The following is a 15605-nucleotide window of genomic DNA, read 5'->3' as shown; positions in this document are numbered from 1 at the left end:
TAGAAATGTAATACGACTGCTACCCCAAGAGAGGAATAATAAATATTCTGCTCCTGGGACAGTCGGGTTTCGGGGTGACTGTCACTTGTCAGTGACTATTTACTATTTTAGAAACACAAAGTAAAACAAAGATGACAAAGATTTGATGATGTTTATTTATAATGAATAAATATGAAAAAACTGGTACTTCCAGTTGAACAAAGTATAAATGAAAAAAATAGTATGATATGAGTGATAATGAAATTTTCAAGGGATTTAATGAAATAATTTGGGAAAATATAGCTTTTTGAACCTAATTTAGAATTTTACTGTACTCATTACTTTAATTTGGATCGGGCTCGAAATTCCTAATATTTAGATTGAGTATGGCGCCTAACTAGAAGTGGATTCTCATTCTGGGGAGAAAAAATTAGTAAGTTATTGGGATGTGCCCTTAAAATTGAAACCGAAATCGGTATTTATTGCTATGAAACGGGAAGAGCATTCCCGTTTTTATTCCCGTTCTTAATATTCTGATATTCGTAAATTCTTAATTCTCTATTCGCTTCATTTTCTATTTTTGGGAGTCATTCTTTTGGACTTTTCCTTATTTATATATTGGGAGTTCAGTCTTCAGCTCAGTCTTTCTGTCTTGGACGGATCCTCAGAACATGATTAATTATAAACCTATACGATCAGGGTGAAGTTGTCGATTTGGATTTATCTAATAAACTTTGAAAGAAGTATATTGTGTCGTCATTGGCTTACAGGTCCCGAAACGTGCATCCAATGGAGAAGAAACATATTTTCGCGCCTATCGTGCAGTCCTCTATTATAACAAAAGAAGAGACATCTTCATCAGAGATCGCTGTTAAGGAGAAAGAGAAAACACCTTCGCCATCAACTCTTTCACCATCATCTTCGCCACCCTCGATGAAGGAGAAAGATGAAACTCCATCGCCCCCGGTTCGATGCGAAATGTCACGCTATGATTCAGCCAGCAGTACGTCTGAATTTTCTCAGTCCTCACTTGGTAGTTCGGATGAGAACAAGATGCCAAAGAATTTTTGTCGTTGTTCAGTTGATCTGGTCGATAAATTTGGAATAAAAAAAGTGCAAACAAGTCCATTCAGATTGATTTGGGAACAATGGCATTTAGTCAAACTTAGTAAAGCTGAGTTAGCTAGAATTGATACAATTGCCGATGTATGCGATTTTCGTGGGTTTAATTTCCAGTCATTAGAGGAGATACCTTATGAAGAAGATATGCCTTTTAGTACATTTGGAAAAGAGTGGTTTGCTCCACCAAACTGTGCTGACTTTAAATTGTAAGTATATTTACAAAGTGAAGGGCAAAACTTCATGTATACTTATGGGTACTACGAAACAGAGTACACTAGAGTACTTCAGAGTACGCTAGAATTTAATATTTTTCACATTAACTTTTGAAGTTAAATTATATCTGGATCAGGAACAAACTAAACTGTAACCTGAAAATAAAAATTAAAATAACTTCTAAAATAAGGAACATACACATTTTTAGTTAAAAATATGTTTTAATTTTGCACTTTGCCCGAGATTAGCACATACCCTTTCATGGTTTAGTTCGACTTTCCACTCAGCGGACAGAATTTAATTAATTAATAAATAATCTTAAAATGTAAATAAGTGCGTTTCTGAGGAGGGGGTATCGAGTGTAATTCGGAGTTAGATACCTTGTGTTAATTATTATTATACTAGGGATTAAAAATTTATTTCCGAAACAAGTGCCTTTGGTTGAACCCTGTCCAGTCTTTTTTTTATAAGCACTGATTTTCAGATTTTGAGCTTAATTTTGATGCCTTAGTCTACCTTGATGAGGTTTGGATTGAATTTGAATTTAGTTCTGCTTCATTGATTTTTGACAGAATTAAGTCCCTTGGACATAGAAAATTAAAGTAACATATTTTCATCTTGATTTTTTTTTTTAATGCTTGCAAATATTGAGCTGATATTTGATCATGAATGTTGATATGTAAGTCTACCTTGTAAAAGATTACTTCACATTTTGTTCTGTTTGATGATTTTTTATGGAAGTACAGCCGTTGGACTCTGGCCAGTAGGGGATGCAATGCTTTTACTAAGATACTTGTTTAAAATGTGTTGCCAAGTTTAAAAAAAAAAATCATTTTTTTTAGTTTCAGTTACAGTCTTGAAGAATTTAGGTTTCGTCTGTTTGATATTATCAAGCAAATACAGTCGCCAAGGAAAGGAGAGAATGAGGAACCATTTGAAATAGAGTACAACCATCTCTTTGAGAGTTTACTCAAATTATTCGAATTTAGAACAAAGTAAGTCATTTTTTGCTCTTCTGACAGTTGATAAATTTGTGACATTTATAATATAAACTAAAAGACAGATGAAAAAAACATGATACATTGTGATTTGTACTTTATTAAAATCTCCCTCAATCAGGATAGAAACTTTGTAAATGATTAAATGTAGAGATTTAAGTTATGTCTGAAACTCTCAGTTTGTGCATTTCAGGGAAAAATCCATAAAATTCTTCCTAAATAATAGAAGGTCTACAGTTAACCAAATTGATATGCAAACATTCCTGTGAAATGAAAACAGTTTCATTCATTGGTCATAGTACTTGAAATTGGTACCCATGTATTTTGGACATTGATTTCCAGCTGACTTATAAAATAACCTGTCTTTTCACAAGTATTGTTGGAGATTGTAGTTTCTTTAATAAAATAATATACCTGGCATTTAGACATACAGTCAACCATAGGGATCAGAAAAAAAATTCGAGATATATGAGGATTCGAGATACCAAGATTACCGGTAAAACACAAAAAGAAAGGGTAGTTGGGACTTCCAAATCACTTTGACATACCCATGGTATTTGAGATATCAAAATTTGAGATACTGAAGTTCAACTGTATATTATACTTTCTCTCCTCAGGACCCAATCTCACAAGCACTTTATCCATACTGGAGTGTTTGTAGTTTCATACTCATTAGACAAACTCAAAACTGATCATTTTTTGAATTATTCTTATGGAACAAAATTACTTATCTCTTTGCTCAGCATTACTTGCATTTCACCCATATAATATCCTTTGATGAAAGATGTGCAGTTACTTCTAAATAGATTGTAAGTTAAACTTGACACATCTGTATTGTCATTTTCCTTGTTGAAATCTTGCTTGGTATAGGCATCATCTCAGTGATATCTAAATCATAAATGAAAGAGAACACAGACTTCAGTCCACAATAAAGCTCATCTAAGTCAAAAGACATAACTCAACAGGCATATGCATGGACAACATATATGATACATATGACTGATTGATTATTCTCATCCATAGCATTTGAAAATTTATTTAGATATCAACCACAATTTCCAAGAGGGCATGCAACTTTATTCAGCCAAGAAATATTTTCAAAAGCTGATATTATTGGCCAAAAATGTGATGAACCAGAAGAGGTACTATTTGTATGTAAGGTAGGTACGAAATTTAATTTTTTTTCAAAAAAGACATTGAAATTTTAATAATCACCCTGATATTTAATGGCTACATATGGGTTGATTTTTATCAGAACTCTGTTTTGTTATATATATTGTGAAAAGTATTGGGAAGGAGGTCAACAGGACTGTGACTGACATGGATTGAAAAAGTTGCATTATCTTAATCTGTAATTGCTCTCCGAAAAAAATCCTAGCTAATTATTATTTCAAATCCTTTTCACATGAATAATGACCAACACAGAGATCCCCCCCCCCCTTGCTGGGCCCAAAGGGAAGATATCATAACATATTTGGAATGCGATAGTAGGAGAAAGAGTATTGTTAAAATAAGTTGTTAAAAATGTAAAGCTCTTCCTTTATTCTGTCCAATTTCATAGATTCTCAGATATGGTAGGGATAGGGGTTTTATAGAATTTTTCCAGATATCCATCCTCTGCATTTATTAATTTTTGAGAGGAGCTAATTCTAAATGGTACATTAACGATATTTTTTGAACTAAGCTGGCTCTTATTAAATTTTCATTGAAAATGGTCACATTTTAAAGCTGATAAAAAAATCTAAACTTTCCTTATTTGACAATCTACTATTTGGAGTTCAATTCTTGGCAATACATTGTACTTTTGGCATAAAATTGTTCAAATCATTCGGTTGTCACTGTAAACAATGCCATGTGCCCCATTAATCTCGTGAGATTTGAGCTTTCTCGACTCCCCCCGCAAAAGAGCGCAAGAAAGATAACTATGAGGTACAGCTGTACTGGCGATATTACACATTCTCACTATAGTTAATCAAGTAATATAGATTGTCAAGGAAACAATGAAGTTGAAAATGTCTTACAGATGATATTTTATTAGCACAACCTTGAATTTCTATCTGGAGTTGTATATCTTAAATATTAGGTGTATCTTAGTAAAATTTATTTAATTCTTGTCAGGTGAAGAGAAAATGTCCTGATGATGAATCAGAATACTCCCCAATTAAGAAAAAGCTACGCTCCACAACAGAACTTGCAACTGTAACCGAGGAAGCAACTTCTAGCATGGAATCTAACATTGGTATCCCATCAAATGTGGTTGCTCAGCATGTTGGTGAACTGCTTTCATACATGGAAAAGTCTGTGTTGAATCGAGGACTACTGGGGATGGTCATTCAAAAGACCAATGTAAGTAATAGGAAGAGGTATGAAATATATATGTGGTAACTCGGTGATTGATACTTTTACATGGTACATATCAGTTTTTAGCTGGCAGGAGCCAAAAATAAACTGAACTTTGTAGGTCACCTGCAACAATCACAATACATGTATATATTTATTTAGAAAAACTTTAAAATTCTTTTCAAATACTATAAGGCTATTACGTTCTCAAACTATTATTGAACCATTCATATTCCAACATGTATTCTTAAAACTCATTGCTGTCTAGCTTTTTGTCTTTTTTGGGGGGTCACATGAGTTACTCAGGTGATGAATGCTTTTCTTCTATTAATATTGTCTTCCAGTGGGCATCAAACATCAGTTGTAAACTTTTGAACATTTTCCACCTGCTCTGGAATGACTGAATAAATTTCAACCAGTTATCAGTTTTTGTCTGTCTTTGTCCCTCGTGCATCAGTCATAAACTTCTGAACATTTTCAGCTTCTTCTCTGGAAAGGCTGAACCCTTTTTAACTAGATTTAGTATGCAGCATCTTTGGCTGCATCAAATCTTTCCACAGCATACCCGAGTGAACCCAAAGTGAATTCAGGGTTTGCTCAGTTGTTAGGTTGTGTTTGGCTGGTATACTGCATGAACGAAGATTCAAGAAAGAACAAGTGTATTTGTGTTAATATAAATTAGTAGTTGCTCACACTGTTATGTAACATGTTGAATTTTAAATTTTGCAGATAATGTTCACTTATTTGAAAATCGAACCAGCGAGCTACGAAAAAATCAGGGGAAGGAAAAAACCAGTATCTGTTAGGTTTCACCCAGGATTGCAAGAAGAACCTGTACTTTTTTACACAGATCAATACAATTTCTTAAAGAAGTATGATCGTCGAGAAATTTTCAAAGCATTAATAGCTGTGAAAATGATGGAAAGAAAAGTCAGTAGAACATAATTAAAGGAAAGGTAGAGACTAAATGTCTTTTTGTTCCAAAATGTCTTCTTTTTTGAAATACCATAAAGATGAAAAGGTTTACTTTTCAAAAAGTTGTATGTTGAGTTTCCTTTTCTATTTAGATGGTCGTGAAATTATTTAATCAAATATATAATGGGAGGAATATCATTTAATGTCAGTTTGATTAAGAATACTATGAAATGTACAGGTCAATATTCATGGATTTGGATGAAATTGCTTTAAATGCAGTTATGGACTTCTGAGATAATTGTAAATAGGGTTTGATTCTTACCAGGAAAATATCATTTTTAACAATGACTAACTTCTGAGATGGTCAATATGGTTTGATCAACCATTCTGTGCGATGTTTGCCTTTGTATAACAGGGCTAAAAGTTGCAAGTTATTAAGGTTTAATTAAATTCTCATTTCGGATTTGATGAGTAACTTTAAAAGCTGATTGCCACACCAAGATGGAAAATATTGTACTGGGTCAGTGTATTTTTTTTTGCCCTGGTTTCTGACTTCATTTCTAACATTCAAGATAGAAAATAAAAAAAAAACCAAAGTGACCTAGCCCTGAATATTGATATTTTTTGGTCACCAAAGTCACTCAGTTAACCTATTTCTATCTGTTTTCATCCATTGTCATCCTTCAGTCATAAACTTTGGAATATTTTGTCACATTTTTTCTCTGGAATGGCTGAACCAGTTTTAGTATATAGCATTTATAGGTAAAGGGAACCTAAAATTATGAATTTCATGGTCTGTGCCTCCCTTGGATCTGAGGGGCGTAGCCAAAACTATAAACATAAATGCAATCTTCAAAAATGCAAAAATAAAATAAATAAATAAATATACAAAATGGTTATGATTATAAAAGAGCAATGACCCATCTACATTTAGGGCCCCTGGATTCAGTATTCAGACTCAAGGATGGGGCTAAATTTGGTCATATACTGAAAATTCATTATATGTTATAAAGTCATTTTTTTTACTCATGAAACTGCTTGTAAGATTATGAGTACTCAGCCTTTACCAAAACCGTGAAATTCATACCCCCTGCCTCCATGATTTAAGTCTTAGGGTTGGGCTAAGTTGGTCATATATTGAGAAGGCGTATTTTTAATAAGAATTAGTCCCATCTTTTTTGTCATTCCTAGTCCAATGGACAATACATATGTATTTTTATGTCAGTATTTGTACTGTGTTTATCTTAGGCACATTTATCTTTGTATACACGTAGGCCTAATGAAATATTTTTTTACATGAGATTTACTGTCTATTTGTCGCCCAAGATTTTTTACGTGTATCATATGTACTTTTAAGACGTAGAATATTTTTTTTAGGCATTTTCAATAATAAATGCTCTTTTTGACAAACTCTGTTTTATGTTATCTGTTTGGCAAAAAAACAGAGCAGAGTATACTCATGGCTACATGGTTAAAAGGATATGTCTATTATATTAGAAGATGTTGGTATAAATTGAGAAAACATTACATCATTTAAAATCTTTCTCAGGGACAATAAGCAGGCAAACTGTAAACACTTACCCCTTTTCTTACCTCCCATTTCTGGTGTGAGAAAAAGGACATCAATCAGCCAAACTCGTCCATGAAGTTTTGTTAGGACCCGACACCCTTAACTTAACTTTGTGACATTTTTTAAATTTTTATTTTGATTCATACATCATAATATAATAAAGTGTGTTTCGGCAGTTTTAAAACGGCTAGATGCCTTAAGTCCCGCCTCATCAGGGGTCCACCTTAGCAATGTATTCTTGTGGTAAACGTGACCTAAAAATCATATCACCTATGCTTTTGTGCTTGTTATAAGCCTAAGATCATCAAAAGGTGTCAGTTTAATTTAAACAATATTTTATGTATGGAAACAAAACAGGATCTGGCAGCAGGCACTGTTCATATAAGCCCTCTCCTTGTCAGTTGATGCACACTGGGGCCTTGGGATGTGTCAACCGAAGAGTAGGTCACAGTGACTTTCTGAATTTTATGGCTATTCATTGTCAAATCTTTGTTAAATTTGTTACCAAGAGGTATGATTTTCAAACCTTGTCAGTTGATTCTTCACCGTATACAACAGATAACGCGGGAGTCATTTAAAAGTATGGGAGAGACGTTTTCAACATATTTGGGAGGAATTTTCACCGCTTCAAAGACAGGAGGAATTTAATGTAGGTCACGTCTTCTTTCGGTATTTGTATCATGTACTCATAAAATATATTTATAGCACGGAAGACGGTGAAAGTTCAGCTCTCTCTTGCTCATTGGTCCAGCATTCCCAAAGACTTCGACATATATTTGAGAGATTTCATATTCATATTGAAGTATTGAATTGAAGTATTTCTCTGAAAGATGCAAATGTGTTGTCATAAAAGAGTACTTCTAAGGTAAAGTGGGTCTTTGCTTCATGTTCTTGTAAACCAAAAAAATAAATTTTCATGAAAACGATTAGGATTATCTTTCAAAACCAAGTCTCTGTCGAGACTGTAGCTCTACTGGTTTATACTTATAATGAAGGAAGAGAAAAGTAGCAGTTGGGACTTGAAACTTTAAAACAGCAAGAAGTAGAAAAATGATCCTTGCCGCCCATCAAAATCAAGAACCGATGCCAAGAATTATGTATCTTGGTATAGTCTACTTGTGTGCCAAGTTATATTGAAATCATGCAGACGAAAACTGTAGGAGGAGTAGCATTTTGAAAGAATTTCACAGAAATTTCTATTTTTAGTAACCACAGCAACACCGTTCATTGAAATCAAAAACCGATGCAAAGAATTATGTATCTTAGTGTAGTCTACTTGTGTGCCAAGTTAAATTATAAATCGGACCAAAACTGTAGGAGTAGCATTTTGAAAGCATTTCTCAGAAATTTCTATTTTTAGTAATCACGGCGACACCATTCGCCGAAATAAAAAACTGATGCACAGAATTATGTATCTTAGTTTAGTCTAGTTGTGTTCCAAGTAATATTAAAATCGGACCAAAACTGTAGGAGGAGTAGCATTTTGAAAGCATTTCACAGAAATTTCTATTTTTAGTAACCACAGCAACACCGTTCATTGAAATCAAAACCCGATGCACAGAATTATGTATCTTAGTGTTGTCTACTTGTGTGCCAAGTTATATTTTAAGTCGGACCAAAACTGTAGGAGGAGTAGCATTTTGAAAAAAATTCACAGAAATTTCTGTTTTTTGTAACCGTGGCACACATGTCTACTTGTGTGCCAAGTTATATTGTAAATCGGACCAAAACTATAGGAGGAGTAGCATTTTGAAAGCATTTCACAGAAATTTCTATTTTTAGTAACCAGGGCATCACCGTTCAACGAAATCAAAAACCGATGCACAGAATTATGTATCATAGTGTAGTCTACTTGTGTGCCAAGTTATTTTAAAATCGGACCAAAACTGTGGGAGGAGTAGCATTTTTAGCTCACCTGAGCCGAAGGGTCGAGTGAGCTTTTCTGATCAAAATGTGTCCGTTGTCTGTCGTCATTGTCGTCGTTGTCGTCGTAGTCGTTGTTGTCGTTGTAAACTTTTCACATTTTCATCTTCTTCTCAAGATCCACTGGGCCAATTTCAACCAAACTTGCCACAAAGTATCCTTGGGTGAAGGGGATTCAAGTTTGTTCAAATGAAGGGCCACGCCCTTTTCCAAGGGGAGATAATCATGAATAAGAGAAAAATTATTGGCATTTTTAAAACATCTTCTTCTTAAGAACCACTGGGCCAGGAAAGATGAAACTCATGTGGAATCATCCTCAGGTAGTGTAGATTCACTTTTGTTCAAGTCATGACCCCCGGGGGTAGGGCGGGGCCAAAATGGCCGATCAAAGTTTTACATAGGAATATATAGGAAAAATCTTTAAAAATCTTCTTCTCAAGAACCACTGGGCCAGGAAAGATGAAACTCATGTGGAATCATCCTCAGGTAGTGTAGATTCAAGTTTGTTCAAGTCATGACCCCCGGGGGTAGGGCGGGGCCAAAATGGCCGATCAAAGTTTTACATAGGAATATATAGGAAAAATCTTTAAAAATCTTCTTCTCAAGAACCACTGGGCCAGGAAAGATGAAACTCATGTGGAATCATCCTCAGGTAGTGTAGATTCAAGTTTGTTCAATTCATGACCCCCGGGGGTAGGGCGGGGCCAAAATGGCCGATCAAAGTTTTACATAGGAATATATAGGAAAAATCTTTAAAAATCTTCTTCTTAAGAACCACTGGGCCAGGAAAGATGAAACTCATGTGGAATCATCCTCAGGTAGTGTAGATTCAAGTTTGTTCAAGTCATGACCCCCCGGGGTAGGGCGGGGCCAAAATGGCCGATCAAAGTTTTACATAGGAATATATAGGAAAAATCTTTAAAAATCTTCTCAGGAACCACTGGGCCAGGAAAGATGAAACTCATGTGGAATCATCCTCAGGTAGTGTAGATTCAAGTTTGTTCAAGACATGACCCCCGGTGATAGGGCGGGGCCAAAATGGCCAATCAAAGTTTTACATAGGAATATATAGGAAAAATCTTTAAAAATCTTCTTCTCAAGAACCACTAGGCCAGGAAAGATGAAACTCATGTGGAATCATTCTCAGGTAGTATAGATTCAAATTAGTTCAAATCATGACCCCAGGGGGTAGTGCGGGGCCAAAATGGCCGATCAAAGTTTTACATAGGAATATATAGGAAAAATCTTTAAAAATCTTCTTCTCAAGAAACATTGAATCAGAAAAGATGAAAGTAATGTGAAATTATCCTCAGGTAATGTAGATTCAAGTTTGTTCAAGTCATGACCCCCGGGGGTAGTGCGGGGCCAAAATGGCCGATCAAAGTTTTACATAGGAATATATAGGAAAAATCTGAAAAAATCTTCTTCTCAAGAAACATTGAATCAGGAAAGATGAAAGTAATGTGAAATTATCCTCAGGTAATGTAGATTCAAGTTTGTTCAAGTCATGACTCCCGGGGGTAAGTGTGTGGCCAAAATGGCCGACCAAAGTTTTACATAGAAATATATAGGGAAAATTTTTAAAATCTTCTTTTCAAGCACTTCAAAGCCATGATTAGTAATATTTATATGGAATCATCCTCAGGTAATGTAGATTCTAGTTCGTTCAAATTATGATCCCCTTGGGGGTTAAAATTCAAGCCCCCCCCCCTTACTTAAGTTAACTTACAGTTCTGATCTGATATTTGTTTTTTTCCTAGCTGGTGTGCTCAGGTGAGCGCTGTGGCCCCTGGGCCTCTTGTTAAAGCATTTCACAAAAATTTCTAATTTTAGTAACCACGGCAACAGCGTTCATCGAAATAACAAAAATCCGATGCACAGAATTATGTATCTAAGTGTAGTCTACTTGTGTGCCAAGTTATATTGAAATCAGACCAAAACTGTAGGAGGAGTAGCATTTTGAAAAATTGTTTACAGACAGACAGCTAGACGGACGGACGACGGACGCATTTCTATTGCATAAGCTCTTCTGGTCTCTGACCAGGAGAGCTAAAAATGGTGCGAAGACCCACTCAAATTGATAAATGTTAAAGTATGAGAGGTTTTTATTGAAATAAGTATTCCAAAACTGGATCATACACGTTTTATATAAAAATATCGTTGATATTAAGTACTGTATTAAACAATTCTCCTATATCAACACTATTGAAAAGGGACTGTTTCAAAACTGGATAATCTCAAACTCTTTGAAATGAACTTTATTGATGAGCCAAAAATGATTCAAATTTTCCCAACTTGCAATAATGCATCAAGGCCTGTCTTATGTACCTGCAAGGGATTTCTTCTGAGTTTTAACTATAAATTTCATAGCCTCCTTTGAAAAGCAAAATTAGATTTTTTCATATTTTCTTTCTCTTCCTTAAAGAGAAGATTTGATGTTGATAGGGCTATATCAATATATCGATACGTATCGATATTCAAGAATCATATCGTATCGAAAAATAACTTCCAATACGTATTGGACAGGCAGTTTTTCTTCTAATTCTGTTTAAAAGATGGAAATTTTAATCAACAAAATTATATTTCTTTTTTTTCTAAATTAAAACTGTTCATTAATTATATAATCACTGATAATTATTGAAGAAATAACAGTTTTTATAATTATTACAAAATACATAGACAATTTTATTTTAACGTTAATTTTACAGTCATTAAAAGTTTTAGTTTGAAGTATTATTTTGTAATGACAATGAGACAAGAACTTTAAAGATAGGCCACGGTACTTTTACTCATCAACGTAATTCACTAAACCTTCTTCATAAAACATTTTGGCGAAGATCCGACTAAAATCGATCCTGCCGTTTCAAAGATAATCAATGTAGAACGTCTGCATTTGCACCTGTGAAAACGATGGAAAATCCTTGACAATGTCACTTCCGGTTTAAACGCAATCAAGTTAAATGACGTCACAAGTGTGTCTCGCTTCCCTCAAGCGATAGACAGAAAACGCTGTTTCGGATAATTCTGATAGTCCAATAGGGGAAGAATCGTTAGAACTTTCTTGTGGGTCGTGCAGTTTTTAGGAGGATTCATTGCTGTGCAATAAAACAGAAAATATGGGAGTAGAACCGTCTTTTTGAGACCTATGCTAGCGAACCGTCAGACGAAGAAGAATCGACCACAAACGATGCGGAACCTGTGGAAGCAAATCGTTTGTATACTATTGATTATTTTGTTAGTAAAACGATAGAAAATATTCACAAGTAGTATTTAAATCATTATTTTAAAAAAATATATTTAATAAAAACACAATTCAACACATTACCTATTTACCCCCCCCCCCCCCCAACTTTAACATATAAAGGCCTAAACAGCTGATCGCATGAATAATGTTAGTCCCTACGGATTTTAATTTTGCCTTCATTTTTTTCATTTGTCGTGGGAACCCACTCTTTTTGCTATATGTTTTAAGTTTTAGAATATTTTTTTTCATTGACATTATTTTAGGTTTTGCAATGATTTATTTTAACAAATGACCCCCCTCCTCCAGTAAAACTAGTTGCATGACTTTTTAAAATTAATTTAGAAACAACGGCACGTTAATTCGGTGCTTGCAGTTGTATAAATTGATTTTAAAAGAGAAAATTTGTATGCTTTACAATTTTATGAAAAGAAAAAAAAAAGTTTTAATTCTCATGTTAAAATATTGAGAAATTTAATTTGTTCAGTTATTAAAAAAAAAAAAAAAAACAGGTTACGTTTATATCTAGGCTTGATGCAACACAATCAATTAAACGTCAGATGTTAAATTCGACTTTCAGAGTTTAGTGAGTTTACTAAAACTGTTAAAATATAATTGATCTGTATAATCTGTTTTTATGTGTCACATTATTCATGTCTTTGTACGTTGTTTCATGCAATATTTTATTTAATTTTGAACAAGTCAAGGGTCCCGGATGATCGTTATTCTACCTTTTAGATGTCCAATCTAAACATTACTGTAATATAGAAGTTGATACACACTCACAATTACATTTATGTAATATAAATCAATAATAATCAATTAACTTCGTATTCAGTGTCAATGAGAACAAGACAATTGATGAATAGAAATATAGACGGTGTGAATTGGGCCTCACCCCTAAAAATCCAATCAATTTTCAATTATGTACAATATACATGTACACACTGTTCTCGGTAGAAGTTTCAGAGTGTGACTGTAAGCAAAAACTTCAATTATCTGTGATAGAAAGATCATTTTTGCATAATGTTAGATTTGCACAATCGGCTTACTCTGCTTCACTCCATTCAAACAGGTATACGAGCCTTCCAAAGTTCCAAGGAGCTCCGAGTAATGTGTTTACGCATACCCCCCCCCCCCCAACACACACACACACACACACACACAAAAGAATTAATAAAGTCACGGGTTTTATTTAAAAAAAAAAAAACGTAGTTAAAATTAAAAAAAAATTATTTTAACATTTCATTCTTATAGTCAGGTAATGACAGGGTGGGTAAATCTTAAAAATGTCTTCATTCCTGAATGAAAAAAAATCAAATTATGCTGTTATGAAATGGTTTTATAAAGATTATTTTACAGAGATAAAAAAAAAAGAAAGTCAACAGACAATATTTTTTAGAGTTCTCAAGCGTAAATAAGCAGTGATTTCATGTAAATACAATTGCAGAGTAAACTGAGATAAGTCTACGGCAACACTAAGAGAGGGGTGAACAGCTTCCAAATGTCAAATTAATTATTTTGATCCTCTGAAAATGAAATCTTTGATAGAAAAGGAATACGGAAATTGAGGTTTGAAAAAAAATTCTAAAACATTGCCGATGATGTGAACTTCAAAACAACGATCCGGCACTTCATTACAATTTAATTGATCAAATATACGAGCGATGTTTTTTTTATTAGAAGAGGGGGGGGGGCGTGGTGTTTGTACCAGCGTTTTAAAGGTTATAGTCGAACTAAAAATTAACTAAATGTTTAAAAACGAAAATGGAGAAGTAAAACTGATCAAAACGAAATAAAAATTACTTAAAATTTTTTTTAAGAGAGAATAAAGAAAAAATCGGAATTATCTTTGAAAGGCCTCCCTTTCCGTAGTGATAAAAAACTTGCATGCGCATCAAAAAAAAATGAGGGTGGGGTGGGGTGAGGGGGGTAATCAAACCATTTAATTACAATATTTATACTTGTAGTTCGGAAGAATATTGTTTTTGACAGAAATAAAACTAGTTATCAAAAATAAAACGAATGTTCTGCCTGCATGCGTTTGATTTTTTTAAATAACACCTCGTTTCGTTTTAGATTTTAATTCATTGCCATTACTGTAGGCAATGAAAATAGGACATCAAATTAGTTTTGAAAATTAGCACTGCTTATTAGCTTCACATTTTATTGCGTCTTGCAGTTTTTAAACCTCTGAGTTTTGTGCCAAAGGTGACAGTGTTGATGATCTTCTAAAAGGCCCTATATATACTAATTCTGCAGGTCACACTTGTGACGTCACACACGTCACTTCCGGTATTCAGCCAATTTCAGTGCGAGCTCTCAGGTGTAAACTAAGCTACTTTTTGTAATATCTCTAATCAGCAAGAGAGATGGTTGTTGTGTTGTATATCATTTTACTCGTAATTATAATGACTATCGACATATGTTTAAATGTAAAACCTACCAAGCCTTTCTTTAAGGGTAATAAAACACTAATTTTTTTTTTAAAATTCATGCGTTAAATAATTCATACGCCTTTTTGATTAATTTAACTTTTTTAGAATCCAATATATCGCATATCACTTTAAAAATATCGTGTATCGTATTGAAATATTTTGTTCAATACACAGACCTAGATTTTGATAAGTTTTATCTTCCGCTGAATAGGATATCGATTGCATTAACAAATATTTAAAATGAGGAAATGTCTACAGACACCAAATTTTAATCATCTGCAAGTTTCATTGCCTCTTTTGAAATTCAAAATTAGTATTTTGCATCTTTATTTCTCTACCTTAAATGCAAATTTGATTCTGATAGATTATATCTTCTGCTTGAATTGTTGTCGTTGACATCAATAAATCTTGAAGTGAAGACATCTCCACACGCATAAAAATTCTATGATTCATGTTACCAATATGGTTAATTGAGAGATATCTTTTTCAAAATTGGAAAGTGGTGTGTGTTTTTTTTTAATACAAATACATAGGCGTAGTCACAGGGGGGGCACTAGCCCCCCCCCCCCACTTTCAGATCGGGGGGGGGGGCAAGATATGTCTGTGCCCCCCCCCCCACTTATTAATGTAGAACAAAATCACATCTATGTTGAAATATTAAACCTCATTGTGTGGCAATTTTTTTTATTATATTTTCAACAACAACTAAGTAAGCATTTCTCTTGAAGTAATAGTTGTATAATATAGTAATGTAATATAGTAATTAAATCTGTCAAGACCTCTTTTGTTTCTAGTTTGGGATAGGGAGTACAGGTCATAAATTTAAGTTTAGACATTTCTGTTCACTCAGCATAGATCTGTTATCT

General features: G+C 33.9%; 1 protein-coding gene across 1 annotated transcript; it reads left to right on the top strand.

The window, feature by feature from the left end:
* The first annotated feature begins 392 nt into the window (after positions 1-392).
* LOC134251791 (uncharacterized) lies at positions 393-6933 on the top strand. The gene is made up of 6 exons (XM_062734207.1): positions 393-412; positions 750-1307; positions 2157-2309; positions 3355-3472; positions 4431-4658; positions 5382-6933. The coding sequence occupies exons 2-6, from the start codon at positions 769-771 to the stop codon at positions 5595-5597; spliced, it is 1254 nt and encodes a 417-aa protein (XP_062590191.1). The 5' UTR covers positions 393-412; positions 750-768; the 3' UTR covers positions 5598-6933.
* Positions 6934-15605: the final 8672 nt, after the last annotated feature.

Source organism: Saccostrea cucullata, unplaced genomic scaffold (assembly GCF_032062105.1).
Source record: "Saccostrea cucullata isolate Sc308-1 unplaced genomic scaffold, CSIRO_AGI_Scuc_v1 ctg118, whole genome shotgun sequence".
NCBI classification, from domain to species: Eukaryota; Metazoa; Mollusca; class Bivalvia; order Ostreida; family Ostreidae; genus Saccostrea; species Saccostrea cuccullata.
This window is presented reverse-complemented; position numbering and strand designations above follow the sequence as displayed.

Excerpts from the sequence above, each read along its gene's own strand:
- LOC134251791 (XM_062734207.1), top strand. The coding sequence starts at position 769 with ATGGAGAAGAAACATATTTTCGCGCCTATCGTGCAGTCCTCTATTATA. Across the intron at positions 2,310-3,354 it reads TTATTCGAATTTAGAACAAA|ATATCAACCACAATTTCCAA; the intron begins GTAAGTCATTTT and ends AAATTTATTTAG. Across the intron at positions 3,473-4,430 it reads AGGTACTATTTGTATGTAAG|GTGAAGAGAAAATGTCCTGA; the intron begins GTAGGTACGAAA and ends AATTCTTGTCAG.